The 27,092-nt window shown below is 36.3% G+C and overlaps 1 protein-coding gene across 2 annotated transcripts in view; it reads left to right on the forward strand.

Moving 5' to 3' along the window:
* EIF3H (eukaryotic translation initiation factor 3 subunit H) overlaps positions 1–27,092 on the forward strand; it is a 92,046-nt gene that overhangs the window by 57,323 nt on the left and 7,631 nt on the right. For both annotated transcript variants that reach the window (XM_028122527.2, XM_028122528.2), the window contains exons 3-5: positions 20,575–20,742; positions 22,273–22,372; positions 23,594–23,743. In XM_028122527.2, the coding sequence (XP_027978328.1) occupies positions 20,575–20,742; positions 22,273–22,372; positions 23,594–23,743 (418 nt within the window). The remainder of the gene's footprint in view (positions 1–20,574; positions 20,743–22,272; positions 22,373–23,593; positions 23,744–27,092) is intronic.

Below are 27,092 nucleotides of genomic sequence, written 5' to 3' on the forward strand. Positions count from 1 at the left end.
GAGAAAAAGAAAGCACTCTGTGGCTGAAGAAGGTGCTTCCTTAGTACCTTTTTATTCTCCATTATGCCTTTACCACTTAGCATGGAGATTACAGCTATCACATTGGAATACTAACCTTAGCAACAGATGTGATCCTGAAGCACGTTACACATTTCACCAGATGTTCCGTTTCTCTTTAGGGGAAACTTCTGGTTAGTTTCTTGTATCAAACACTCTAAGAAATCAGAATTTGAAGTTTATTTTAGACATACTATGGTTGTTTATAAATAAGAGAGACGAAAGGCACAGCCTTTTATAACCTGAAAGGCTGCGTGATTTGCATAATATCAAATAAGTTGTGGTACAGCTACATTTTATAAATATTTTTCTAGTCGATATGCATTTGCATTCTGTATGAAAAAGTTTGGGAAATACATATATTTCAAGAAGTATCTCTTAATGAAATAAGTAGTAAAGTAGTATTCCTTGTTGATTGTGCTGCGTATATTTATGATTTGCATACTCCTTCCAAAAGAGCATTTGAAGCAGATATGAGTTCTTGCTAATTTGACAATTTATTTATAATTGAACAAATTGTGGATATTCTTAATCATAACATCTGCAGGATGTTGATTTATAAACACTGTAGAATGCGGTGTTGTTTTCATGCTATGCATACTTCCTGTAGTGTATGCTTACAGTTCAAAAGGATTATTTTCTTACTATTTCCTTCAATCTTTGAATTTTAGCACTAGTCATAATTTTGAGTCTGGAAAAGATTTCATGATATTCTAAATTTCTGTGTTTTTCCTTCCCGTCAGTAATGGTCTAGCAGTTTTATGTAACATTAAGGAGTGTTGTTTTGTAAAAATAACAGTAGTATCTAAGGAGAAACACATCATCTTGTTTCTTTGGAATAGTAGGGATAGAACTCGCTGTAAAGTAATTTTAAAATGTTTATTAATTGAGAAAAGGGAAAAAAATCACACTGACTTTTCTTTTGGAAACTTTGAGTTCATTCTACATCTTCTCGTTAGGGGAGATTCAGCAAGAATAGTTTTAAAGTAGATGTATTATTTCAGGAGATACACTTTCTGTTCTTTCTACTTTGAATCAAATATTTTGGAAAAAACCCTCATGTCTGCAAGACTTCCATCTGGTGAGAACTTGATCCTTTCCGCCCAGTTTCATCTTGGCTCTCGCCAGTGGTTGTAGCATAACAGCTTCTCTTTGAGATTAAAACAGAACAAAGACAGGCTCTTTTTATTAATAATCAAATGAAGTTTACAGATTTGTGATTAGTTCTTTTTCCAGATATGGAATTATTTTTTTAAATTAATTAATTAATTAATTTTTTTATTTTTATAAAGATTTCTTTTTTTATTTTTTTTAAAGATTTTATTTATTTATTTGAGAGAGAGAGAATGAGATATAGAGAGCATGAGAGGGAAGAAGGTCAGAGGGAGAAGCAGACTCCCTGCTGAGCAGGGAGCCCGATGTGGGACTCGATCCCGGGACTCCAGGATCATGACCTGAGCCGAAGGCAGTCGCTTAACCAACTGAGCCACCCAGGCGCCCTAATTTATTTATTTTTAAATATTTTATTTATTTATTAGAGAGAGAGAGAGAGAGAGGAAGCGTGAGTGAGCACAAGCAGGGGAAGGGGCAGATGAAGAGGGAGAAGCAGACTCCCCACTGAGCACAGAGCCCAATGCAGGGCTCCATCCCAGGACCCTGGGATCATGACCTGAGCCAAAGGCAGATGCTTAACTGACTGAGCCACCCAGGCGCCCCACCAGATAGGGAATTATTAGAGACAGGTCGTATTTTATTCCTTTGAATTGTGTATTTTAAAATTGTACTTCTGTAGTGGACAATGCTCACACTTTCCTTGTTTGTAAAATGGGAATAATAACAGTACCCACATCAAAGAACTGTTGGGAGGCTTATCACAAATGAGAGGTGTGTAAGCTAGCAATCAGTGGAAGCTATTATTAGTCATCTTGTGGCTTTAAAAGAGATAAACATAGCTATAATTAAAAGCAATTCAACATATGTAACCTGCATGGTTATATAAATCACTCAGTGCTGGTGTGACCTTAGCATTTATAAAACAGCAACTTCATTATAGCTAGAGATTGTTTTTTGCTTTTGCCCAGTTTTGTTATTGTTTTTTTTAGTCTTTTCTATGAATATTTTGATAGCAACCATTTTTTATTAAAACCTTAATGATTTAAACATTTTCAGATTATGTCATCCATCCCTGTGCACACACACCATTGCCAAATTGAGAAAGTTAAATAGAAATTGTTATGGGTTAACAAATTTTGTTGTTTGTGTCCTCCAAATTTTATATGTTGAAGCCCTAACCCCCAGTGTGGTGGTACTTGGAGATAGAGCCATTGGGAGGTACTAAAGTTAGATGTAATGCTGAAGCTTGGGCCATAGTCTGGTATGATTTGGTCCTTACAAGAAAAAAACTGGAGAAAATAAAGTTCTGTTGTTTAAGCCACCCAGTCTATGGTATTTTGTTATGGCTGCCCAAGCAGAGTAATATATAAACAAGTGAAGCTCAAAACTGGAGGTAACAGTCAGGTATGAAGTAGGGAATCTCTCATACTAAGGAGATATATAGGGCACTGGGACAATGAAAAGGCATTCTGTTTACTGTGTGGTGTATGGCTCTATCTGCTTTTACTTCTGATAGTAGAGCAGATATTGACGTTATTGTTTTATGATGCTGTCTGCAAAACGTTATTGTTTAGTAGATGGTAGGTACTGTGAGATGTTTTGACCTTAAATATTCATGCAAGTTTAGTTAATTTCTCTGGACAGGCATTTAATGTACTAGTCATAATTCAGTGCCAGATGATTATCATCGGAGCAGAGGTCTCTTTGGAAAAGTTCATGCATCACAACTATAGCAAACAACATACCACAGCATTTCATTTTTTTATAGAGTCTCTTGATTAGGTTGTTGAAGTAACAGGCAATTGGAAGGTAGGATTTTTATTCCTAAGAAATCATATATTTTGGGGTGCCTGGGTGGCTCAGTTGTTAAGCGTCTGCCTTCGGCTCAGGTCATGATCCCAGGGTCCTGAGATTGAGCCCCACATCAGGCTCCCTGCTCGGTGGGAAGCCTGCTTCTCCCTCTCCCACTCCCCCTGCTTGTGTTCCCTCTCAAGCTGTGTCTCTCTCTGTCAAATAAATAAAATCTTAAAAAAAAAAAAAGAAGTCAAATATTTCCTGCTCAAGTGGATTCATACCACTTTGTATATCTTTAGTAAAATTCCATTTTAATTTTGTAGGGAAGGTAAATTTATGATACAGACCAAACACTTAGAATAATTTTTATTTTTTTACCTGTTGTGAATAATTTAACCAGCGTATGTACCTTCTGCTCTCATCAAATGTGATGCGTGAAGTGTCTTGTGAGGGCATTTGAACTGTGATACCTCTGAACACAGGAATATCTTTTCGAAGAGTTTTTTAAATCTGGTTTTGAGAAGTCCTTGGAGAAAGTGTAACATTGCCTAATCTGTATAAAAGTAAAACAAGAGAGATGCTTAGAGAGAAAGACACGGTGGCAGTGAAATCAAATAAAGTAGATATTTGCTAATTATTGTTAGTAACTTTTTACTGCCTCAAATGAGACGCTGTTCACTTAAATCATGCTTTTGACCTCTCTTTTTCGACCTGATTGCTAAACTTCCTTTCCCCAATGAAATGCTTGAGGAAGCACTCTTCTCATCTTTCCAGTACTTTCTTACTCAACAGCCTTCAACTGATACTAATTTTGGGTTTTGCTGAGAGCTTAGTGTGGCTTGATCCCTTCAGTGTAATGGACAATTCTGTAGTAAATGGACCCTACTTTATGCTCTTTGATCTGAATATAGCCTTTGACATTATGAATTTCTGTCTCCTAGACCCTGCTGCAATTCCATAGGAACATCTGGTTTACCTCTTGAAATGCTTCTGTTACTGAACTTCTCAAATTCTTGCATCTCTTTTGCTTTTTTCTCTTGCTATCTTATCTGGATCTTTAAACTTAACTATCACTTTTGTGAGCATGTGAATTTTGTTATGAATTAAAGAACAGAGTGTACTCTGTTTGAACTTTTAGCTAAGTCTTGCTAAGTCTTTTTTAAATGTTTTTTTAATTATAAAAAGTTAATAGAATAATATTTTAGAGAATTTGGAAAACAGGAAAAGTTATTCATCTTATATCTTTAACAGTGATTGTTAATAATTTGGTATATTTTCTTCAACTTAGAGTGTTTTTTTAAAATTGTAAATGCCTAAAAATTTTAATTTTACCTTACCTTTTGTATCTACCTCACATTATAGTTCATATTGTGTTATTAAATGATCTTCACCATCATTGTTAGAGCTGTGTGTTGTAAACATTTGAAGGCATGAACATATATATCATAGTTAAATCTTCCTGTCGCCAGACATATTAGGTAGTTTCTAATTTTTTTTTTTTTTAAGATTTTATTTATTTATTTGACAGAGAGAGAGAGAGAGAGACTGAGAGAGGGAGCACAAGCAGGGGGAGTGGGAAAGAGAGAAGCAGGCCTCCCACTGAGCAGGGAGTTTGATACAGGGCTGGATCCCAGGACCCTGGGATCATTACCTGACCCAAAGGCAGACGCTTAACGACTGAGCCACCCAGGCGCCCCTGTAGTTTCTCATTTTTGATGAACACTTAATAATGTAACTTTTTTTTTTTTTTTACAAAATTTGAATTATAATTTTACTGCTAATTTCTAGCAGAAGAATCAGTAATAGGACAAACATTTTTATGGTATATTGAAAAGAAGGTGGGTTTGGTAGTGAAAAAGGCTAGCCTTGAGTCCTGGTGGTTACTTTTTTTATGGGCAAGTTACTCAGGTGACAAATGGAAAAATTAATACCTACCTTAATATCAAGTATGGGGAGTGTCTGATTTATTGATGAAATACAGGTGCTCAGTAAGTAATTAGGAATTACTGTGACACAATTATCATTACTGTGACTGCCTCAGAGTAGGTTTTATTGACTTCTTGAATCATTTTCCCCTTGCCCCCAAAGTTTTTGGTCATTTATGAGACTTTTTCAAGTAGTGGCATAATGCCATCAAAACATTGTATATTTAAAAATAAACTACAGTGATATATGTGTGTGTGTGTGTGTGTGTGTGTGTGTGTGTGTGTGTATTTGTAAATCAATAAAGTTTTTTTGCAGGGCAAATGTAAAATAATACTTTCCAAAGAATTATTTCCAAAAATAATGAATTTTGTAGCTAAAAATGTTGAAGGCTAGACTACCAGAGCATCATTTATAGCAACACTTTTTTTTAAGGCACAAACAAGCAGAAGTCACACTGTTACAGTGAACCTTGTAAAACAGCTGCAGAGTTAATGACAAATACTATGTTTGGGGAGAACGCAGAGTAGCTATGTTGTTTGTTTTACAGAATGACTGTTAATATTACCTAATATCAGTTGCATACAGTATGTAAAAGGCTTACCATTAAATGTGTGCATGTTACTAGTCAGCTTCACAATTGATATGCACAGAAGCATTCCTTCTTAACGTATATGCTGTTCTTATATCACAGAGAAGTGCTATGTGATTTTCTTGTTCATCATGGAAAATCCATGGTTAAAGAGGAGAGAGTTTTTATTTAACAATTACTCTGTGAGCTGTGATACAGGTTGAAAAAAATGTGTTAGGATCAGTACTGATAGAATACAGTTGTGTTTTTAGGAGGAAAAGGGCATTGCTACTGCAGTGCTCACCCACATACTTCTTTGTTTACAGGGAACAGCTTTATTGGCTCTAGAATTTTCCTCTCATATCCTCCTTTCTTTTACCTGAACATCTATGAAAGTGGGTTGCATTTTTTTAATCCATGGTATCTTATAATTAAAATTGCCAGTCCTCTTTCCTTCTTTTTTTATACTCAGTGGAATTTGAAATAATGTTAATTGCTTTCTAATCTTAATTTAGTGTGGAGGGAAATAGTGAAAATAATAAAATTTCAACCTCTGAGTGTTTGTCTTTAGAATATGCTGAATGAAAAATCTGACGCTGCTTTTCCAATACTGCCTATGAGGAGAAGTATGTCTGCTTGAATCTTTGACTTTAGAGAAGAGTTTACATTTTTATGCCTTCTTTATGACACAGTCAGTGCCAATAAAAGCTATTTCCATTCCTTCAAATAATTTCCTAAAAGTAGCATGTTTTAGCTAAACATGTAGTATCCTAAGTAGCTTTACAGTATTAACTTGTGAGTAAAAAAAAAAGTCACAATTTTTAACATTGAAATTGTGATACTGGGATGAGTAAAGTGTTCCCACTTTTACTAAGCCTTGATAACTTATTTGAGGAAGAAGTTGTTGAGAGGGAGGCCTGGGTGGCTCAGTCAGTTGAGCGTCTGCCTTCGGCTCAGGTCATGATCCCAGGGTCCTGGGATCGAGTCTCACATCCGGCTCCCTGCTTGGCAGGCAGCCTGCTTCTCCCTCAGCCTGCTGCTCCCCACTGCTTCTGGTCTGTTCCTCTCTCTCTAATAAATAAATAATGATAAAAAAAAAGTCTTAAAAAAAAAGATGAGATTGCTGTGCATATTTTCAGAACTACATCTAAATATGGCAGTAGGATATGAATAGCTCCAGAGCTTAATAAAATCAAGGGTTAAAATCTAGTTTCCAGAATTTCCCTAATTGAAATAGTAATTTTTAGGTATAATGTGTTCCTTGGACAGAGATTTATATATATATAAACATACGTATGCATATATGTAAGATCATCTGACAGTAACAAAACTCTTGTTGTATTTTCTTATAACCTGTAAGTCTGCATAAGGAGCTTCTAAGTTAGTACAACTAGAATGAGAAAAGCAGCCTCTTAGGCTGCTATCTGTAATCCACATCCACATCATCCATCTCCAGGTTGTGTGTTTAAACCCTGGACATCATGCACAGCATCTCTCTCACAGATATACAGTAGATTTATTATGGTTTTAATTTTAATCAAACTTTCATTTATATAATTAAAATTAGGATAACAACTTTTTAAAACTTGAAATTGGTGGTTTTCACGAGGCCAAATGTCCATTAAATGATCTTCAAATGATATAAGTTTGAGAGACACTGTTCCAGTGCATATTTGTCTGAAATAAAGTAAATGTTGGGAAGAAAATCTGATGACTCTTTCAAACTTCCACCTTCAGGCTTAGCCCAAGGCCCTTTTTCTGTGTGGGGAACCCACATATACTCATTAGTCTAGAACTCTTGTCACTTTTTAGGCTGTGTTCCTTGTTAGTGCCCCTGCTCTTCTGACCACACTTGTTGTTAGGGTTTCTAGACTGTATTTTTTAGTGAAAACGGACTTTTTTCATTTATCTCTGTGGAATATTATCATCTAAAAGCACTTTAGAGATAATTGATTTCAACTTCAAAGCTTAGCAAAGAAACACATGAAATTTTTTATTCAGGGAGGATAGTTATCTGGTCCTTGCTTTAAAACTCTTTGTCATCATTACCATGTGATAAGCATTAAACCAAATCATTTTTTCATTTGAGATAAAGTCTAGATGGTTTTAAAACTGTATCTTTAAGAGCAGTTTGGTTATTGGGAGGTTTTCCCCTGCTTTATTTTATTGTATTTACTGGCAAAGCCAAAATAGCGATTCGGGTCTCTTGTTTTCTCAGCCCGTGACTTCTTCTGCACTGCGTTATTTGGCAGGGTAAGAAGCCAGGTCTTTGACTCCCAAACTTGATTTCCTGGTTGTTATTAACAGAAATAGTTTGTTCATTTTAAATGTGCGGAGAACTATCTGGGATTGCCCAGATACTTTCTTGAGGGAACATTTAAGCATTTGTGTAGAGCCAGGACTGCTGGCTATCACAGTGTATGTCGTACCTGCTCTTCTCTACTAGATGTCAGCTGTGGGAACCTTCCTTCAAGGCGCAGTGCTGGACAGCACCTAAAACCCTGGCACATTAGAGCTTGGAATACCTGCTTGTATGAATATATGAAGGGATGAATGCATGATTTGCTGTTTAAGATTTTTCTTCCCCAAAATATGAGGAGGAAGCATCTGTAAGCCATTTGTGATGCCTTTATCAGACTGACTATTGTAATCTTTTCTGCAAGGAAAAGAGAGGAAAAAAAAATACATATATATATCCTTGGGGGATAAAGGAGAGTTTTTGTTGTTAAGGTGATATTACCTTGTTTGAAAATGCTTTGAAACATTGCAACTACTCTGATTAAACTCAGCTTTTTAAGGAGATACTGTTTGGTTTGCCTTTGGCACAATTTCAAAAGCCTTGGCATAAGCGGTTGGCTCTCAGTATCTGTGGACACTGCTGTGAGGGACAAATTTTTTATTTATTTTTATTTTTTATTTTTTGGTGGGATGGGAGAAATAATCTATTTGAAACAAATTCAGGGAAAGTAAAACAAAGATAGCCCTTCTTAGGTAGTTATTTATGCTTCCCTAGATATTTATTTATTTATAGTTATGCAGTTTATTTCTATCAGTGTAGCCCATAGAGGTTAATTCTATTTCAAACATCTGGCTGGATCTTGCCTGCCAATTGTGGAAGAGAATTATTTGGTCTGTTTTGTAGCCTTCCAACATCTTTCTGTAGTAATTTTCTTGCCTTTCAGTGATTTTTACTTCCCCCTACACACTGTATTTCATCTTCTTCACTAATCCACGAGGCCCTCCCTAGAAAAACATCTTTAGGATCTTCAGATTACATAGTGACAGCTGATTAGACATGTCTCAGTAATGGCATGTAGAGATCTTTATGTAAAATCTCTGAAAGATAACAGGAGTACTGAGTTGCTTGAGGATGGTGTTAGTGTGTGTTTGTAGAGCTGTATACCTCCAAGGTATATTTGTAAAATAGCAGAATATAATTTGTGCTAAGCATGTTTTTATAATGTAATATTTTTGGTAGAGACCAACCTTTCCCCAAAATGTTTCTTCTTCTCAAAAAGAGAAGGTTTATCTTTCTGTTAGGATCACAACTCCGTCCCTGCCTTTAGAACAGTCTTATTAGCTTATAAGCCCTAGTCACTGTCCCTGTGTGGGTAAGAGCATGTGTTTTCTCTTGTCCATTTTGGGAATTACTAGTCTCGGTCACAGAGTAGTTTAGGTGAAGCCTCCATCCAGCTTTCTCCATGATGGACTTCCTGGTTTTGGTAGGACAAGGGTAAGAATGACATCGTTGGGTATCTTGCTGAAAGCTGGGGTTTTCTCTCTTCCTTTGCCCTGTCATTCTAACTCTTCTGGATAGTGTTGTTTTTAGTGATCTCAGTGCTGTCTTTGCTACTGTTTGGTACCCCCGAAGTGAACTGATTATTGCTTCACACCTAGCCCCTCCTCCTCTCCCCACAATCCTACAGAGGAATGAGAATCCCTAAGTGGGACCATGTTTGACTTGTTCTCCACTACACCTCAGTACTTGTTACTCATCTTTTGGATCTTGAGTCCCTTTGAGAATTTGTGAAAGTTTTAGATCTTCTTTCCACAAAAGTACATAGGCATGTGGTTTTGGGAAAAGGAGATTATAATGGGAAAGGTAACATGGCCTCCTTAAAAATAAGCCACAGGTTTTCTAACCTCAGATTTAGTGTGGCTGCCATAAGGATTTCTGCTTGATCATTTTCTCAGTATAGAACTCTGTATTCCTTATCCTATAAAAATAAGTTTGGACGAAGCAGAACATACAGGGAAATCGGTGGGGGACAAAAAAGGGGTGAATGGAGAGTGTGGTTGTAAGTACTTCTGTTTCTCTGATTTAAGTAATCCATAGGAAATTATTTGCCTTCCTAACCTTTTCTTTAACTCTGGTCATTTGCCATTCTTGCCAGCTTTCCCTTTAATTTGTAGTTAAGGATATTCTTAAAAGATTGTGTCCCTTAGGCTTTCTTCTTATGACATGTTTAATACTGGTTTTCTAGTCCAAATTGTTCTTATGTTTGAAGGTAAAGGAAACTATCTTTGGAAAGTTGAGGCTGCCAGAGTGGATCATCTCCCTGAGCAATAGGGGCCTGCTATAAAGCTGTTTGCTCTATCTGATTGAGTTTACTGTTTTATTGGGGTGGCAGTATTTCCAGTAGCCTTTACCGAGTCCTCATGCAAGCTGGCATTACTGCTCACTCCTCCATCCCATCCCCACCCTCATTCTCAGTGTTGTTTTTAAAGTTACCTGTTGGGAGGGGACAGGGAGCTTATTTCCTTTCTTTGGAAGAGTTATAAATGGAATCAGGAGATAGAAACTTATATAGTACAATGCAATTATACTGTTATATACACAGTAATAATAGAACACCCAAGATTACCTTTGCTTGAAATCTAATTTCTGTAGCTTGTCTCTTTCTTTATTGAATCTGTTCTTTATTGTACGGAATATAATTAGCTCATAGTTTTAGTATCTAAGAAGTATTTTTTGTTTTGTTTTGTAATCCTTTTTCATGCTAGATTTTTTTTATTGTATTCATATTCGTACGTATAAATTTGGTTTCATGAAATGAATGTCATAGATTCACAGACTGTTTTTGTAGTCATACATACAACCTCTAATCCCTTTCTCTGTTTTCCTGATTCCTCCCTGCTCCTGGTATGGAGATGGGCAAAGGAGAGTTTATACAACATTTGGAGACCAAGTTAATCCAGTCCAATTTTCCAAAAACTTTTCCTTTGCTCGAGATAAGTGCCGTGACTTCTCGATTCTACATAGCACTTCTGAATAATAGGTGATGAAGACGTATTAAATTCTTCTTGAGGTTATTTAATACACCACACTCTTGCTGTGAATGATTTCATTTAATCCTCTTTTAACTACTTTCTGAAGTAAGTACTGTTTTTTCCTCTTAATTTACAACAGAGGAGACCTAGGCCAAAATAATTTTGTTGTAGGTCACACAACTAATGTGTATTAACGATGGTGTCTTGGCTCGGGCTGCCGTAACAAGTACAGTAGACTGGGTGGTTTAAACAACAGAAATTTATTTCTCATAGTTCGTGAGACTGGAAGTCCAAGATCAGGGTGCCAGCAGGGTTGGCACTTTTCACTGTGACTTCACATGGCCCTAGTACTGCCTGTGGATGGAGATGGGAAGAGAGAGAGGGAGGGAGGAAGGAAGCGAACTCTGTGGTGTCTCTTATGTGGTGTCTAAAGGGCACTAGTCCCATTGTGAGGGCCCCACCATTATGGCCTCAGCTGAACCCGATTACTTTCTAAAGACCCCATCTCTGAATACCATCAACTTGGGGTGTTAGGGCTTTAACATAAGAACTTGGCGTAGGTGATAATTCAGTCTATAGCAGACGGTATTTAGGCCAGGTTGGCTACTTCAGATTCTGAGTAGTCTGAAGTACCCTGTTCTGTTCCCTGCTCCCACAGTTTAGGAGTGCTGGTACCCAGGTTATTTGATGAACATGGTAAATAAATGTAGGCAAGTTAGCCAGCAGTAGAAAATTCTGTTGATATGTATGCACGTACACCTTTCATGTTATATGTATTGCATACTTCTTTCATCAAAAAACATGGAAAGTAAGGGCAAGAATAAGTAAGAAAACAAAAATCACGTATGATGTCACTCCCTGGAGAACGACTGTCGTTACCATTTTAGCATGTTTCTTTGTAGTCTTTCTCCTTACAAGGAGGGAGGAACCCAGGTTGTTTACATACTGGCATTTATATGGTTTATAGTTTTATATTCTTTTTTTCCTAGTAGCATCTCATGAACATTTTCCCATGCCATTTATAAATTTTTTAGAAACATTCTAAATGCCTTGGAGAAAATAAATTTGAGACCAATTCAGAAGGTAAATAGCTATATGAGCTGAGTGTGGTGAAGATTGATGATTCAGAGTACCCCTTAGTGAGGGAGTAGGGTTTGTGGGTGGGATGGATAAAGTCAGTGTATACGTTTGTAGTGTGTAGTATCTATGGGACTTTCCCCCTGAAAATGCTCGGTAAGCACAAAGCCATGTGAACTGGTGGTAAATTTTTTAAATTGCCATCATCATATGGTTGGAAGTGGAAATCACCATTTTCCAGCTGGAGAAATTAAAGCTCAGAGAGATAAATGCATTAACTACCACCAGCTTGTTGGGCAGCCATATTGAGGAGGGTACTTTTTAGAAAATGGTGTCACTATAACTTTATGAGGCTCCCAGCACAGGTGGTGCTCAGTAAATGGTTTCAGTACAAACAGTTTTGTTTGCACATTGCAAATAGTACCTCCTAAAAGTGATCATTTGTTCTCTATTTTGAATATTGACTGCACACTGCTAAAGCATCTCATTCTATTTTTTGAACAACTGAAGTTTGAACTGATAGGGGATAAAACTTTTTTTTTTAAGATTTATTTATTTATTAGAGAGGGAGAGTGCGCATGCAAGGTGGAGCAGCAGAGGGAGAGGGAGAAAGAAACTCTAAGCAGACTCTGTGCTGAGCACAGAGCCCAACGCAGGGCTTGATCCCACGATCCTGAGATCACAATCTGAGCTGAAACCAAGAATTGGACACCCAACTGACTGTGCCACCCAGGCACCCCTGGGGGTGAAACTATTAATTCATTTTGGCAGCCCTTTTTTCTTCTTCTTTTTTTTCTTTTCTTTTTTTTTTTTTGATAACTTGTATAGACTATTTTGTGTGTTATAACAAGTACTCATGAGGCCATTCTTTCCTTGTTTTACATTAAAAACTTAGATTTATAGGAAAGGTAAATCAAGTGTGATTATTCTATTACAGAAATGTCTTCTTTTCTCAAAAAATTGCATACTAATTTTGCTTTGAAACCCCACATGAAAACTTTAGGGTTAAGTACTGGGGAAAGTCTTACTGACTTTGAGATCCGATGTTTTTCTCCCTTTGGATAATGTAAATTACCAAGTTTCCCTTATTGCTTTGATTGCCAGAATGCTTAGAGCCAAATTTGTGTATTTTAGTAAAACAAAATATCTATGGGGGCGCCTGGGTGGCTCAGTCTTTAAGCATCTGCCTTCTGCTCAGACCATTGATCCCAGCATCCTGGGATCGAGCCTTGCATCGGGCTCCCTGCTTGGTGGGAAGCCTGCTTCTCCCACACCCCCTGCTTGTGTTCTCTCTCTTGCTGTGTATCTCTCTCTGTCAAATAAATAAACAAAATCTTTAAAAAAAATTTTAAAAATGCAATTATAAAAAAAATCTATGGTTTACTTCATTTTGTTCAGGTCTCTGCCTCACCTGCAATTTCTATTTTATGCATTTTATTTATACTTTACCTAGTCTTGATTTCTGATGATTTTATCTGTTTTAAAGCAAGCTAATTCATGTCCTCTGTGAATATAGTAACATGGATATATATATAAAATTTACTAATAATTGTGACCTTTCTAGTACATTAACAACAATCATGTTTTTGAAATAACTATGTTTTTTTGTTTTTTTTTTTTCCTGAATACTTTCAGTACTTAATTTTGGGCCAGAATTAATCTAACACCTGATATATAGCTGTAAATATGACAGAAGTGTTACTTGTCCTCATGAGAGAGCCTGTAACCTAGTATGAAATACGTATTTTTCTAAATCCAGAGATTCTCCTTTGATCTTCTAACATATCATCTTAATTGTAGCAAGAGGTAGCAGTGGTCAGTGGGCTGTTCTTCAGGAGAGAATTCTTCATGGTGATGGGTAAAGAGGTCTGTAGCCTTTTGTCCTGTCCAGGTGAATTCACTTTGTATAAACAGATCTCAGATGACCTATAGTTAACTTATTAGTTGCTCTCTATCATCCACTTACCTGCATGTGTTTTCATGATCAAGGGCAGAAATGTGTATACATTTTAAATTTCATAACCTCAAAGAAATAGAATCTCTATGTTTCATGATTTGGTTGAGAAGATAACAGTATGAATTTTTTACAGGATATACGTGTTATTTTCTGTAAAGAGTCCAGTTTATTTCATAAAATACTTTTTGAGAAACATTAAAACCTCAAAAAACCTGATTTCCCCCAATTTTCAAAGTTCTTACTAGTTTTAAAAGATAGAGTGGTTGCCACCCCTTCCCTTCTTTATCTTCAGCTTGGCATTCTGAAATTATTTGTCAGAATTCATAAACATTTTAAACAAGAAATTAAACCACCCAGGACAAATGAACTATTAAAAAATATTTTGTAAGACTATTAAGAAAGGCAGTATTTTTCTTATTTCTTTTAAAATAAAACAAATTAGTTTCTAGGTAGAGTAATGTATCAGGCACTTAATGTGAAAAATGAACTGTTACCAAAATCCTTAAGCATTCACAGGGGTGGCCTTAATAACAGATGATGTATTAATTGGAAAAAAGGATGAATATATGATACAGACTGGGTAAAAAGAATATGGAAGTTTTAAGAAATATATACTCCATAGTTCTCTCCACCCAAAGTAGACTCTTATTTAAGTCTTTTTTCAAATGCACATTCTGTTTGCTTAAATCTGCATCTGCTACTAGCTTTACTAGCTTTGAACACTGCCTGAAACGTATGTGCAGCTTGGCAGAAAGTCTGATATGAAGAGGAAAGCTCAGAATAGTTTGTCTTGTTAAATGATGAGCAAAGCCTTCACAGTTCATAGCCTGTCGGTGTTCACTGGTGTCCCATGGTGCTGCTGGGAAAGAGGCTTATAATTATTTTCTTAAAAGTCCTACTTAGGCTAGTCCTCGCGCTAAAACAGGAGATTTTGATGTGTTCCACTTCCCTGTCATGTTTGTTGAAACCATTGATTTGTTTCAGAGTTGTGGGGTTTTGTTTGCTTTTAAAGCCATTTGCATCTCTTGATTGAACTTAGTGGGTTTCTTTCCTGCAAAGAGCATCTACTAGATCTGGTCTCTCTTTCCTTACTTGATGTGTTTGTGCGAGTCATCTTTGATCTAAGCCAGTTCTTAGTTACAAAGTAGTATTGGCATAAATTTCAAATAGTAACATAGCAGTGTTTTAGGAGTTTGATTACATATTTGTGATAACTATGGACTTTGACAATTACAAATCTTTTTAGATTTATCACTTAAAATCTTACTGGTATTGCTAAATTATTGGTTGATTTAGTGGTCAAACATGCACAAGCTGTGTTTTCTCAAAACCTAGAAATTGTGTATTTCCGTTGTGTTTGTGTGTTATGCTTTATTGGCTCAGAAATAATTTACACTCTACCAATAAGAAGAGATGAGATTCTGTAAGTGGGTGGTTGCCTGGGCTTTGGAGTCAGAGAGTCTGAAGTCAAATTGAGTCTTGCCACTTTACAACCTGTGGTAAACAGTTTTTCTAAGAGGATTTCAGTAACGGTGATTAGCTCATTAGAGTTATTGTGAGGAATAAAGTCAGATAACATATGTAGACCACTTCGCAGGAAGTCTGACATAATAAGTGCTAAGTGCTACCTTCTCTCCTGGTGTTTAGCTCTACCCTTTCCCTCTAGGCTATATATATATGTATATTTTTTAATATAATTTTGTCATAATTTATTTTAAAATAATTTGGATTTATTTGATATGGTATTAAGTCATTAAATGAAATAATATGTCTATTAAATTGTCTTTAATTTCTAAAGTTTACATTAGGTCACTTTGTCTTTTAAAAGTTCCCTAATACATCTATAAAACACTCCCCCCCCCTTCCTCTGACAGACATTATCTCGAGTTTTGGACTATGCTACAGCTTTAACTTTCTGCCTTCAGCTCATCTCAGCCTAGCCAACTGTGGCAAGTCTTTGTTCTTGTTTTTCTCTTGTATTTTGGTAAGGCTCACTTAAAATAATAAAATAAAAAAGATGATTTTAAAGATGAGGGTGAGGAATTGAAGGAGAAAGAATGCTGATTCATTATTCTACTGAACTAAAAAGCTTCTAATTCCTTGTCCTTCTCAGTGATCTTCAGGAAAACTCAAATCTTAAGCTTTTTTTGTTGCTTGCCAGTGTAACTCCAGATACAGCATTTAAATATAAAACAACCTATTATTTTCACTGTTTTCATATTTGGAGATAAAAACAAGAGAAAGCCTAACAAATGTGGTGGATTTTTGAAAGGAATAGTTATTGGGCAGCCTGCCTCAGTTAAGACAGTTTTAGTTCTAGGCAATTTAAAATTGACTGTTTTGCAAAGAGGATATCTGGAAAAAGTGAATATGAATGTACTGGTGCCAAACCTCGAACAGTTATTCAGTGTTGTAAACCAGGTTCTCCTTTGGTTGGGAGAGGCTTAGCCAATTAAGACAATTGTAGAGATTGAAGAGATTTATAAAACTTCAACTCATTTTTATAAGCCTTCCAAATTTTGTAGCACCCACCTCAGTTGCATGTTAAGTATTGCTTTTGTATTAGTAATTTGGGTTGGCTTAATAGTAACTACCAATTTGTTTTTGAAATTCATTTGCTGTGCACTGTTTCTCCTCAGTCAGTAGGGTGTTTGCTTTTTAGACTAAGAATGCTTAAAAATTAAAAAGTTCCTTCCTGAACTTTTCACTATACAATTCTGAGCTGAGCCCTTCTGTTGGATATTACCATGATTTAAAAATAGTCCCCCTCCAAAACAATTTTCCTCTTGCTATTCATCTTTGGGAACTCCTCCAGGAATATTTGGTTATCAATACAGAAGTGAATATCATTGGTTGAAATTGTGGCTTTGGGGCTCCTTTTTGTTAAATATGAGAACTTTAGAATAAAAGTGAAAGTGTGCCTAACCCTGGACCAACTCTACAAAGATGCCAGGAAATGCTTATTTCTTACTTCATTGACCTGCATTAACTCAACAGTAGGGAATTGATACTTTGTATCAAGGAGCCTCATTTTTTTCTTTTCCTTCTCTTTTTTCCTTTTGTTTTCTTTTTGCTGTGATTCTCTTTTGAGTTCTGAGGTACGAGGCACTCCCTACACAGGGGTGAACCTTATCTCTGCCTCGGCACATCTTTTATGCCCTCCTGTTCAAACTCCAGCCCAGTAAAGTGAGTCCAGCTGGGCAGGTGAAGGCGAATACGGCTCTACCTCCCCCTCACCCAGAGCCTGTGGGCTGGGACAAGGCATCCTCGTAGGCACTTCCAGAAAGCATGAGCTTCCTCTCCTCCCCTGTTATCTTAGTGTTGTAGCTAAATTGGGTCTCTTGTGTGTGCCTTAAGTGCCCACCCCAGTATAACTCCTGAGAGAAACAAGCATAGCCACAAAGTCAATGGCATTCACCTGGGAGATTAGAATCTGCAGTGGTCGTTCCTTATTTCCTGGGTAAAATTAACTGGGACATCACCATTTCACGATTTTTTCCTGGTGTCTTCCATAGGCCGGAAGGGTAAATAAATAGGTGTTAGCTGGTGTGGCAGCTCAGATCATTTGATTGGTGGTAGCTGCTAGGAGCGTGGTTTTGAGACCGTTTTAGTGGGACAGTCTGCTGTGCATTTCTTATCCTTAGATTTGTGAGGATACTTGCAGGGTTTGGTTTTGTGTTTTTTGAAAACTTGGGTTGGAGGGGGAAGAAAAGAAACACTGGGTGAAGGGAGATGAGAGTCACATGTCTTTGTCACCATTAAAAGGGAGGACACAGACCGAAAGTCTGCAAAGAAAGCAATTCATTTGGCAGGCTCTGAGGTTTTTCTTATTCCTCAGCTTGTATATAATAGAAAAACATATCACTTAAATTTTTGTTTGTTTGTTATTGAACTAAACTTACCTCTTCGAACTATGCACTTACTGGAGGCTCATATAAAGGTGAGGACCGGGCCTCAGTGCACCCCAACTTTACTTTGAAGCTCATCTTTTCACAGATCACCTGCAGTCCTTTTATTTTTTAAAGATTTATTTATTTATTTTAGAGCATGAGCAGAAGGGGCAGAGGGAGAGGAAGAGAGAATCTTAATCAGACTTTGCTGAGTATGGAGCCCTACATGGGACACTACATAGAGGCCGACATGGGGCCCAATGCAGGGCTCGATCTCATAACCCTGAGATCATGACTTGAAGCGAAACCAAAGAGTTGGATGGTCAACCAACTGTGCCACCCAGGCACTTGCAATCCTTTAAGGTCCTTTCTTGTGTGACACCTCCAAGGGGACATTCTTTAAGTTGTGTTTTTTAATTTTTAAACTTGGGATGGAAAGTCCAAACCAAAATAGAGAATATTTGGACATTTCACATAGAATAGGCCCAGACTGTATTTTTTGCATAATAGTGAAATTCCAGTGCCTTGTAGATTTTTAGAAGCAATTTATCAACTTACCTGTCTTGGTCCTACCTCTTACATTTTAATATTTATTTGCCATATTTAGGTCATATGAAAACTCTTTATAACCTTAAAAATAAATTTTTATTAGAGCCCTGTAAGCTCATCTCTCTACTTCTCAGTGCTCAAGAAGTAAATACACTGGAGCAGTGGTATTTCCTATAGAGTGACAAGCCTCCTATCCCTTAGTCTCTTTTTAGCTGAGAGGAATACTTCGTTTTCATTCTTGTCCAAGGGGCTATAAAATAGCTAAGATTCTGGGTGAAGAAGGAATTTGGAGGTTTGCTACTAATCATATAGTTTGTTTTACCTCCTGCATCCTGAAAATGCTAGTATAAAACCTATTGTATTCAGGCTATTTGGGGAGAGACTTAGTTGGGGAGAGACTTAGTAAGATTACAGACTCTTTTCCAGAGAAATGCATTTTTTAGGTATTAATGCATGCTGGAGGCTCTGCTTTAGTCTCTAGAAAAATTATTACTTTAATTAGCATATTTAATGAACACTGTGGAGTCACAACATTGTGTTTGTGATGTGCTCTCTGATCTTTCTGGAGATGGGAAGGCTGAGCATCAGAAAAGGATCATTAACTGGACAGCAAGATTCCCCATGGGAAAAATCTAAGAGCTAGTATCAGAACCTAGATCTCAAGATTCCAGGTCTTTTTTTTTTTCTACTGTTGCAAATTGAATCTAACTTCTGCTTATATTACACCTAAATTGTACATTGGCAGATATTTTGGAAATACTGATTTAAAAAAAAAAATCATCCTATAAAATCATGTTTGTACTGTCAGTTGCTTGGTAATCTCTCCCCATCTCCTTCTCCCTATTCCTTTAAAATGAATAGTACTGGCTCCTGTTTTACTTGTGGTATTGGAACTTTTTGTAAGTTAAATTTGATTAAATTCCATTTCAAATGGGTGATTTTAATTTAAAAGCGAGAATTTTAAAGCAGAAAGAGGCCATAGCAATTGTTCTATACCACATTTATGTGGTTGATATGTACAAATCTGTTAAAGTAGCTGGAAAGGAGGAGGTCTGTTATGTACCAGAGGAACAAAAATTTAAGATAAAAGATAATTGATATGAGATTATCATATTATTTTTATACTGCTTCTTCTTGAGGCCATCATATTGTATATAAAAAGAAAAACTAAAAAACCAACTTCTTGAATAGTTGAAAAGTTAGCTGCCGTATTTATCATGAGAAATATAACCTTCCTTGGAATAAGCAGATTTGTAATTTCTTTGCCTGGTAACAAACGTTGAAAAAATAAGATTGTGACCATCTGAGGGAGGTTCTTTTGTACTTTATGATCCTGAATCTTGTTTGCTTTATTAAACCGTAGTGCTATAACCAAGGAAATGACAGGCATATAACTTTACTTTTGCTAAAACCTGATTAAGAGTTTAAAAATGAAATGGTTAGATTCCAAGTTAAGCAAATATATTTACTCCATATAATTGTACATTCATTATCATAGAAGTAACTTGGTTATTATGTTGACTATAAAATTGTCTCCTGTATTACATGTTTGCTATTCATTATTGGGCTATATTGTTTTTTAAAATCTTCTATTTATTATAGTCTCAGTCTGCACCTATTCTAGTAATATTGCTTTAAGTTAATAGACATTATCGTCATTAATTTGATGAAAGTAAAAGTCTTTCAGCCTTTTCATTCTGTACATGGCGATTAACCTATAACTCTAATGAAAAATTAATATCTGTTAGTTAACACAAAAGAACACACAAACAAGAAAAAAGAATTTTTTAAAATTTAGCAATATGCAGCAGGGGGCACCAGATGAAGGCAAAAATGAATTCTTATATTTTAAATCAGCTACAGCTTGTATTCTGTTCATATTTAAATAATGTGGTAGTTAATTGTTTCCCTATTCATTTTCTTGATGATTTTAACTTCTCAGTTCTAAAAGCTGTGTTGAAGAAGACATTCTCACTTTATTAATTCAAATGAAATGTCTTAAAATTAACCAGTTTAGCAATTACACAATTTTTTTCTTAAACATTTACTATTTTTAAGAGTTTTAAGAAGGGAGTGGAAACCACATTTAATAAATAATTTCTTGTTTAGAACAAGGCATTATTATTATGTTTTTAGTAGCTTTTCTACAGTATGTTATTTCATTAATGAAAAAAGGAAAGCTTCAGTGATTTGAAATGATTTGAAAGCTTAAATTCGTTTTTGGTATAGGTGAACTGAATGAATTTTAAATCTGGAAACTGTCCTTTAGCTAATAAATAGTTGTGTAAAAACAAGTTTTCAAAAAGGCTTGTTTTTTACTATTTGTGGCATCATTAAAGTTTTTCTTTTACCCCCTCCTCTGTATCATCTAGTCCAATATCAGATGGAAATGATGCGCAGCCTTCGCCATGTCAACATCGATCACCTCCACGTGGGTTGGTACCAGTCCACGTACTATGGCTCGTTCGTCACCCGAGCACTCCTGGATTCTCAGTTCAGTTACCAGCATGCCATTGAAGAATCTGTCGTTCTCATTTACGGTTAGTAGGAGTTTCCTTTATTATTCTTTTCTTCCCTTAATGTTATTACTACTATTTTTGCGTTCTGTCTTTTTGCCTCTAAGAGCAGCCTGGCAGGCCTTCTCAAGTAAATACCAACCCTGTTTCTGCAGCAGCCTCAGCAGCAGCTAAGTCTAGACAGGGTTTCCTTCTTTCTGTTTATTTTTCTTGCTATCAGAGCCCTGATGTGTACATTTTGGAATGCTCGAGTAGCTGCTTCATTTTTATTCCTCCATCTCCCCTCCCTCATTTGAAGGGGCTGGTGGAACTAGACCAGATGTCTAACAAACCCCAATTGCTAGAGTGTCTGGCTCTGTACGTGACTGACCAATCATAACACAGTGTGCCAAGTTTTTTTTATACCTCTGACAGCAGCGTACAAAACCTGGACTGTTTCTTAGCACAAAGATTTTTTTCTTTTCGGCCTATTTAATGGTGTTTCCTCAAGCTCTCCAGACCAGATGTTCTGTGCTGTATCAGAACTGTAGGCAATTTAACAGCTTTATAGCCTTCCCCCTCCCCAAACACTCACAGTTTGCCATATCTGGCAGACTTGCATATAGTTTCCAGCTGAGAAGTAAATGTAACGTCCTGAGTATCTGTCAGAAAAAATACTAATGAATACGATCAATCTTATGAGCTGCCCCAAAATTGTTTCAGTATGTTAACAATTGGATTACAGTAAAGAACAAGTTGTTAAAGTGTACTTATATTGGCTGGAAACATTGCATCATCAGACCTTGATGAATTTTCCACTTGTTTCAATCTATTTTGGTTTTCATTTTATCACCTATTGCTAAAAGTTTCACCGTGTTAAGTTTCAGACAACATGAATGTTAACACAGGTTTTAGGCGAATATTGGCATGCCGGAGCCGTTATCATGCAGCAAGTGCTAAGCTCCCTTACTCATGGAGTGTGTAAGCAGCTAGTTTTGACAAAATGAGTTTCTCTGGAACTAAAAAGACACTTTTGTGATAGCACTTTTTACTCATTTCATTTTTAGAATCTGTTTTAACTAAAAAATTTGGACAGTGATTACTAGGATGGATACATTTTGTTCACAGGGCTATTCATTTAAATTAGTTGACTGAACTACACAAATGAATGCAATGTATTTTCACATTTAATATTCATTAGTATTTTTCTTCTAATTATACAAGATGAATATAATGTGTATAGAACATATGAGATGTTTAATTTTCATCAAGATTTCTGGTTCAAGCTGACGAATAGATTTGAAAATATAACTGCATTTTGAATCTTCTGTTTTTAAAACTTTAAGGAGGAAGTTATTCTACCAATTCCAAGTAGGATGATAAGGCTCCTACATCTTCACTTAACTATTCGCTATACTGGTTTTAATCTGCTTCAGATTGAGTTCTGATCTTTTATTTTGATCTTCATCTTGTAAATATAGTGTGATAAGTAACAGTGTGCCTAGAACCAGTGTCATTCAGGCAAAGCATTGTCAGTAACGAAATTGTTAGTAATTTCTCTTTTCCTTATTTGAGATCCCATAAAAACTGCCCAAGGGTCTCTCTCGCTGAAAGCATACAGACTGACTCCTAAACTGATGGAAGTTTGTAAAGAGAAGGATTTTTCTCCTGAAGCGTAAGTGTTTGGGGGCCTGTGAGGTGTATGGTAAAGCATTGGCTGTTTTCCTTTTAAGATTTTAGTTTGCCACATTTATTGAATCCTTGGTAGTGGTGGCATGGTAATGCTTTTGCCACGTGGATGGTAGAAGTCTTTTGCATGGCTGAGTGCCACTTGATTTCTCCCTTTCCATGTTTAAACTGTTCTTTATGGAATGTCTCATCTGTTGTTCTCACTGTGGGTGAATTCAGTTGGAGTGGAAATTAATTAGCTACTGAATTTGAAGAAATAAATGATTAAGTAAAGGGAGGTGGGATGAGTGACCGGTGGCTGTCACACTGTGAGCTCTGTGTCAGGATGATTGTGAGCTGTATGTCTTACTTTCTGAGCGCCTGTTTCATGGGGCGGTGGGGATGGGAAAGACATAAACATTTTAAGGTATCAGTAAGGAATGTGGCATTTTGGAAATTTTTTGGGTGATAGGTATGCACAGACTTAATCGGTAAAGCTGTTTTATGATTTTACATAATGGCATTGGAATATTTACATTAAAATTTTTAAAAATTCAGAATTCTTTCATTTTCTGTTAATTATGGGAGTTTTGATTTCTTATTAAATTGAAGTTAGTGGCTTTGATTTCATGTAGGACAGTTCTTTGCTAGTTTCCCAATAGCTTCTAAAGAAATTAAGGTGCAAAAGATTTTAAAAGCTAACTCATGAACAATTCCTGGGTATGATAGTTACAACTAAATTAATGGGAAATTGCATTCTTGCTGTGTCCTGAACCATTGTATATAGGATATCCTGTGAGTGTTCTGCTAGTTGTTAGTTTCTTCTTCGGTAGGCTTTTAAAATGAACTTTCCAAGAACTGAAGTATGTCTCTGTTCTAGCTATTTATTTTAAATGTTTTAGATACAGATTATATAGCATAACTACCCATGACATTTACATTTTAGTATCAATGAAATTTTGAAGATACCTGATTACAAAGAAAGAACAGTTTCTTCTGCCAAGAATCTTTGTTTTCTGGGCTTTATAGCTCAAACTTGGATTATTTTCAGTGTTATTCAAATCATTCGACTTATGCTTGACTCTGTAAAACTAGTTTCTCTTTTTTAAAGAGTGCTAATGAAACAAAGATCCTGGAGATGGCCTGTAATTAGGGAGAATGTATGAAATAGTCAATTTAACACTTACTTCTGACCACCAGACTAAAGTATTTTTAACATGCTTCACAGATTGAAAAAGGGAAATATCACCTTTGAGCACATGTTTGAAGAAGTGCCGATTGTAATTAAAAATTCACATCTGATCAACGTCCTAATGTGGGAGCTTGAGAAGAAGTCAGCTGTAGCAGATAAACATGAATTGCTCAGTCTTGCTAGTAGGTAAGTGACCCTGTCTAATGAAAAGTCCTTTTTTAATCACTTTCTGCACTTAGAATTTAACCTATGGATCCAGAAAAAAATTAAGCATATTTTGAGATTCTTGAGACATATGTAATGACATGTAGTATTTGTCCAGCCCTGCTAACATCCCAGGAAAAAAGCCAAACTGATAAAATGAAAGTGTTTGAATACTAATAATTCCTGTTATAAGAACCCTCTGATGCCTTTGCTGTATCATTTTTGCTTTGATATAGGGTAAATGCCCATGGGGGAGGGTTTTTTGGCGGTGGGGGTGGCTTAGCTTTATTTATTGTACACTGTCCTTGGAGGCCTATGGTATTATGTTGGGATATTTAATAATGCTCAGGAAAAATACAAAAATGCTTCTTTGTTTTACTGGTGGCACTTGCCCTTGTTCAGATGCAGACTGTATTAGTAGTGAATTTCCAGTGTGGATTTTCAAGTAAAATTAGGATTTTCTGAACTTGACACTGGCTTTTTCTGTCTTAGTGGTGACATAACTTCCTCCATTGTGACTGCTTTAGCTATCTAGTAGCTACATATTATTTATTGTATTGGTAAAGGGCTGACTGAGGTGTTCCAAACAGATTATTTCCTTTATGGAATTCATGTTTCTTTTCCTAGCATTTATTGCTCTTAACAGAAATACAGGCAGAATTGTCTATATAGCGCCTCTTAAGTGCCTTTTAAGTTTGATCTTAGTGATTGTTTTGTGGTGGGAGAATGCTAGCAGCAGACTTGTAGAATGAAATTAAATAAGAGTAGGTAGTCAGTCTATATGCATTTGTTGGATGACTGAAAAAAACAAGGTGTGTTTTCTTAAGCAACCACTTTGCAATAGAGGCTCAGTTTATCGGATTTCTCTAATCCCAGGTAGAAGCTTGTACAAAAGAACATACAGACTTTGTACTTGTTTGTTAGAAGACAAGTAGGGTAAACCCAGGAGGACCTGAGAGCCCTGTGTTGTTCTCCATGCTCTGGGCTGGATAGGACCGTACTTGAAGTGACACTTTGTATTGCATGAATCCATCATAGGGGCCACTAGAAAGTATGTACAGAGGAAGGAGTTGGAAACTGCATGGTAAACGTGCTAAGTGATACAGCCAGCTTTCAAGGCTAATTTGGCACTGAAGAGTGCACTGCTGACTGCAAACATATATTCATAATAGTCCTTTAATTTGTCTCTTTTAGAAGGTCATACTTAATTCTTCATTGCTTTTACAAACACACTGAGCACACCTGTATTTAAAGCATTGCACTAAGAACATTCTTTAGCATGCAGGGTTACAATTTGATGTATTGAGTATATATAGTTATACAATAATTTTAAATTTACTACATGAAAGTGTTTGCTTATATAATATATGCCTTCACCTCTTCCCAAGCTTATTGAGCATACAAAACAAATACAGCCCTTTTGTGCTTTAAATTATCAGTGAGCTGGTTCGTAATATCTGTCCAAAACAGCATTTATACAAGAAAATGTTCCCAGTTTGCCATAGCAACTAAGATCTAGACAAATATTTTATTATTTTTATCTTCTGTATTTTATGTGAAATAGAAAGAGGGGCCCTTTCCTTTTCATGTGAAATTATTTAAAAGGTAAATTTGTGTTGCAGTTGGAAGGAAAAAAATGAAGCAACCCTGAAGCAGTGCCTATACTGATGGGTTGTTACATTCATCCAAATTGGTAATACTGTTTTAAAAGACTTTGTATATCTCAAATTTCAATTTATTTTTAAGATTTATTTGTTAGAGAGAGAGACAGCATGCAAGTGAGGGTAGAGGCTGAGGGGGAGAGGGAGAGAGAGAATCTCAGGCAGACTCCCCACTGAGTGTGGAGCCTGACGCGGGGCTCCATATCACGACCCTGAGATCATGACCTGAGCTGAAATCAAGAGTCGGACGCTTAACTGACTGAGCCACCCAGGCGCCCTTCAAATTTTAATTTCTTACATCAATAGCATGATGGTAGTCAGGCCTGTCGCCATAAATTTTTTTCTAAGAAACCACATCAGAAATCATGCCCAAGAAGCTCTTCAGATTTTGCTTGGTCTTGCTTTTCACTACCCGTATGTGGATACCACTTTTTTGGTTTACCTGATATATTTGTTCTAGGCTGTGAATAAAACATACTACATTTCCTTTCATTTAAAGAATGTTTTTAATTTTTCATTTTAATTTTATTGGCTGGAAGTTCTAACAATGGCTGTTTCATAACAGCCTTTATTAATGTTTACAAATGTGTTACCCAAGCCTTCAGCTTTTCACACATGAAGAAACAGTTCTGTTTTTATTTCCCCTTTAAACAAGTAAACTAAGGGTGGGCATTATACATTAAGGATAAATTGATACTGCAGCCAGAGCAGACTTTTCACTGTGTGTCTTGGTTCACATCTGTTGAAGTGAGCTGTTTTTCAGTTCTTTGTTTCCTTGATAATAAAAGAAAAGGCTATATTATTGAAACTCCTAACAGTAACTCCGTGGTTCAGTATTCTAGTTGAATGGGTACTGAAAAGATCCCCATAAAGTTGCTCTTGGTAATGGACCTGATTTCCTGTGAATGTTATCTGTGAAATAGGTATTATTTTAATTCCTTTTGCCCTTCAAGATCTGTTGTACAGATTTTTGAATGTTTCTTATTGGATATATTTTTGAAGAACATTGTAGTGATAAAAATGTTATGAAATGTTTAAAGGCCTCATATCTATGCTTGTGTTTTTTCACTAATTACATATATTTAACAATAGTAGTTCATATTAAAGACATTTTTTGGTGTAGATCGAGAGGGTCTATTCTAGTAGCACCTTTCTCATTGCTGTAATTAGTGTAGTCAGACTCCAGGATTTAAGGTGGAGGAACGAATAATAGATGTGTCTCTGCATATGGCAGTAACTCCCTTTATGATTTTCTCCAGTGTCACTATCCTCCCCATCGCCCAGCTGTAGGGTTTGTGGTGATCTTTCTCTTCTCTGAATTTCTTTTGCACTTCAGCATATAAATGACTTATTTAACAACTAATTGCATAGTAATGATAGCATTTCTTGCTTAGCTCTCTGGGCCTCAGTTCTTCCACTGATAGAAATGAAAGGATTGGTGCCCCATTCCTGTCCATTCTGCCTTCTCGGGATCTGACTGGGTTCTTCTACACTCTTTTTCCTCAGATATCTTCAGTTACTTTCCATACTGGTTCTTTTCTCTTAGGTTTCTTGACTTGTTTTTCCCATTAAAAAAAATTGAAAATGTTCAACTCCTCAGAAAAACTGAAAACAAACAGTCTGATGAACACACATAAACCTTTTGCCTAGACTCACCAGTGGTCTGTCTT

The sequence above is a fragment of the Eumetopias jubatus genome, unplaced genomic scaffold, assembly GCF_037043125.1.
Source record: "Eumetopias jubatus isolate StellerSeaLion01/CBP00866 unplaced genomic scaffold, mEumJub1_p1.0 scaffold_4, whole genome shotgun sequence".
Taxonomy (NCBI): Eukaryota; Metazoa; Chordata; class Mammalia; order Carnivora; family Otariidae; genus Eumetopias; species Eumetopias jubatus.